Genomic DNA, 3,892 nt, shown 5'->3' with positions numbered 1-3,892 from the left:
TCTGCCCTACCTGGCTCACTCAGGGTTAGGGGGCGCAAATTACTTGCCTTGCCCCGGGTGCTGACAACCCACGCTACACCACTGTTCACATCAGCCCAAATTCTTTAGTGTCAGATTTGTTTCTGCTTGTATACACACTATGTGTAGTGTACTAACAGCACACTGTCTTCTGACTAATAGCGTATTAATGCTTCCCTTATGAAATGCTGCATTTTGCAGTGCAACCCCCTGCAACCAGACTGCAGTTTAAGTTACTAATGCATACACTGTCATAGAAAGCCATGTTTCTTTGTAGGAAGGGTGCTACATTTAAATTGGTACAATCTAGTATTAAGAGCTTCACAATCGTGGATCATGCATGCTGAGGTGCAACATTAAATGCTGATGATCGCAAATGTATGCATATGTAAATCTAAATATTACATACACATTAAATGTAAAACTCCAAAGGGAGATAAGAAAGTTTGAATTCTGTTTCTTCTTATTTGAATTTATCTCCCTTTTCCTTACAAGTGAAACTGTGGAAATATATTTTGTTAGACGTTCATCTTTTTTCTTTTCTTTTCAAAAATCATAATCAATCGCTGGGGGAGCAGGACTTTTGATCGTGGAATGACTTCCTGGTGTCCCAAGAAGTTCAGAAACCACCTCATATGTTGCTGGCACATGGGAACCCAACAGTCTTTCTGATCACATCTCTAATTTCTTTGTTTCTCCGAGAATAGATGATGGGGTTGAAGAGAGGGATAAAAAAGGCGTAGATGACTGCAACAATCTTGTCATAACGTCCCGATCCCATCCATGTCAAGTGCATGTACATGAAGCCAGTCGTTCCAAAAAAAGTAAAGACCACAATGAGGTGGGAGGCACAGGTGGAAAAAGCCTTCTGGCGCCCCTCCGAGCTATTGATCTTAACAATGACTTTCAGTATCTTCATGTATGAGAGGAGGATGAGAAAGATGAGGGCCAGGATGGCGATGGTGTGGAGGGCAAAATCCAACATGATGCTGGTCAATATGTCTGTGCAAGCAAGACTGATCACCTGGGGGAAGTCACAGAATATATGATCTATATGACTAGGCCCACAGAAGGGTAACCTGGAAGTCAGAACAATCTCCGGCAAAGGACACACAAAACCACATGCACAGCATCCCAGCACAAGCTGAATGCAAAGTTGGGGTGTCATCTTGGTCATATAGTTTAACGGGGCACAGATGGCTAAGTACCGGTCGTAAGCCATCACTGCGAGCAAGCAGGCCTCTGAGATACCCACACTGTGGAAGAAATAGATTTGCAGAAGGCAGCTCCTGAAGGAAATGGACTTCTTGCTCTTCAGAAGGTCCACCAGCACCCTGGGCATGGTAATGGTAGTATAGAACACCTCCAAGGTGGCCAACACAGCAATGAAGAAATACATAGGGACGTGAAGACGAGGAGTGGCAGAGATGAGGCTTAAGATGAGAGCATTGGCACTGAGGATGAGCAGTAGGTCACCAAGAAGATGGCAAAGAGGAGTATGCCGTAGTCGCCCAAGTTGAGGAACCCATCAAGCTCAAACTCAGACACTGAAGTGCCATTGATAGTGTTAAGTTGTGGGCGAACATAGCAGACGACACAGCGATTTCTCCAGAGCAGCTCTTTATTTGTAAGCTGGACAGAACTGAACAGCAAACAGCTCAGCCGGCCTGCTTCTATAGGCAGCCGGCTGTCAACATTGTAGCAACAACAACCCAGGATTTCCCGCCTAAAAGAATTGACGTGGACCTGAGTGAAAACTATCTACAGTATCCCCCTGCTGGCCCAGGGTGAGAACTTCAGTACATAACACCCCTCCCCACCGAGATAAGGCGTTAGTTACAATCATAATGGTTTCCTTATATACAGCACTACACGTAATGGTTCAATTAGACACAAAAGCATATCGGTTACATTTCCCATACTTAGACCAACAGTGATACATGTCCAACAACATAGTCCTTTAAATAAGTTGGGCGCTTGGAAACTCTGCCAGACCGCCGAGGACTGGTAGCCAAGTCCGGGGGGCCACACAATTCTTGCTGAGGTTGTGGTGCGACCCTAGGTGGCGTTGAAACCAAATCCCCTGGATCCGCTGCTGTGGGTGGAGCCTCCGCAAGTGGAGTGGTCTGAGTCTGTGGTAAGTCTGGCAGACCCTCTGAAGCAGCTTGGTTCAGCTCCACGCTGGCAGTTTGCGAGGGAGGTGTAGGTGGAGCCTCGCCATCTGTAAGTGTCTCTTCTGGAGCCACAAGCGCAGTTGGGGGCACCACGGTAGTGTCCAAGTCCCCAACCCTGCGCCTACGCTGGTCTATGTGCCGGCGCCACAAGCGTCCGTCTTCGAGTGCCACCTGGTACGAGCGAGGTCCAGTGACTCCCACTACTGTGGCTGGCACATAGGAATGTCCCCCACATAGTTCTGGGCAAAGACCTGGTTTCCTGGAACAAATGACCGTGGCGCGTTGGCACAGCCTGGGGGTTCGGCCACGGCAAAGTCCGGGTGCAGCCGGTCGAGCGGTGACCTGAGGCGGCGGCCCATAAGCAGTTCAGCAGGACTCCGCCCTGTGGCCGCATAAGGGGTGATGTGTTGCACGAACAAGTATTCGGCGACCCGCTCATGCCAGTCTCCCCGGTCCAGGCGCGCCAGTGACTCTTTTGCCGAGTGCACCATTCTCTACGCTTGCCCGTTGCTGGATGGAGGAAAGGGTGCCGTTAGGGCATGGCGGATGCCCAGTCCCAAAAGATACTGCTCAAAAGTGCCTGACGTGAACTGCGATCCATTGTCGGAGACAAGGACATCAGGACACCCATGCATCGCAAACAGGCCTTGCAGCACCCGGATGATGGCCTCGGTAGTGGTGGAGGGCATCAGGGCCACCTCCAGCCATTTGGAATAGGCATCCACCACTACCATAAAGGTCTGGCCGTGAAAGGGGCCAGCCAGATCAATGTGCACCCTCGACCAGGGTGTCTTTGGCGTCTCCCAGGTGTGTCCCTTCGCTGCCAGTGGTGCAGGCCTTGACTCTTGGCACGCTTGACAGGCGGACACCCAGGCAGTGATGGCATCGTCCATGTTAGGCCACCAGACGTAACACCGAGCCAACGCCTTCATTTTGACAATTCCCGGGTGGCCAACGTGCAGAGCCTCCAGGACGCGCTGACAGAGTCCCTGGGGAATCACGACGCGGTCTCCCCACAGCAGACAGCCGCGATGAGCCAAGAGTTCATGTTGTCTGGTTGTGAAGGGCTGGAACTCCGATGCAAAAGGCCCTTGTGGCCACCCCCTCCACACCCAGTTGAGCACCCGGCTGATGGTGCGATCCTGGGCAGATGCGGAGGCCACAGTGGCAGCCGATACAGGCGCTGCCGGAAGATCCTCCATCAGGAGGAGCGATGAAGCTGGAGCCGGGTCTTCCACAAACGCTGGAGGAGGGCAACAGCTGAGGGCGTCGGCATGGCCCATCGATTTCCCCTGGCAATGGACGAGCCGGTAGTGGTAGGCAGCCAGGAAAACAGTCCATCGCAGCATGCGTGGCAAGAGGACCGGTGGAGTTGGACGATCACCGGCGAGGAGGCCCAGGAGTGGCTTGTGGTCAGTGATGAGGTCAAAAGTCCTGCCATAGAGGTATTCATGGAACCTCTTCACTCCAGCCACAAGTGCCAGTGCCTCCTTGTCGAGCTGACTGTAATTCCGTTCCGTCGGAGATAGCGTCCTGGAAAAGTAGGCGAGCGGTGCTTCTCTTCCGTCTGGAAAACGATGACTAAGGACAGCGCCGATGCCAAAAGGTGAGGCGTCGCAGGCAAGGACCAGCGGCCTGGATTCACTGTACTGTACCAGCACACGGTCCGATGAAAGGAGAGCCTTTTTTTTTTTTTTTTT

General features: G+C 51.8%; 1 protein-coding gene across 1 annotated transcript; it reads right to left on the bottom strand.

The window, feature by feature from the left end:
* Positions 1–202: 202 nt before the first annotated feature.
* LOC128400313 (olfactory receptor 6N2-like) lies at positions 203–2,881 on the bottom strand. The gene is made up of 2 exons (XM_053362466.1): positions 2,820–2,881; positions 203–1,472 (listed from the first exon to the last, which is right to left on the bottom strand). The coding sequence occupies exons 1-2, from the start codon at positions 2,879–2,881 to the stop codon at positions 650–652; spliced, it is 885 nt and encodes a 294-aa protein (XP_053218441.1). The 3' UTR covers positions 203–649.
* Positions 2,882–3,892: the final 1,011 nt, after the last annotated feature.

Source organism: Podarcis raffonei, chromosome 13 (assembly GCF_027172205.1).
Source record: "Podarcis raffonei isolate rPodRaf1 chromosome 13, rPodRaf1.pri, whole genome shotgun sequence".
Lineage (NCBI taxonomy): Eukaryota > Metazoa > Chordata > Lepidosauria > Squamata > Lacertidae > Podarcis > Podarcis raffonei.
The sequence above is the reverse complement of the archived record's forward strand: the minus strand, read 5'-3'. Positions and strand labels throughout refer to the sequence as shown.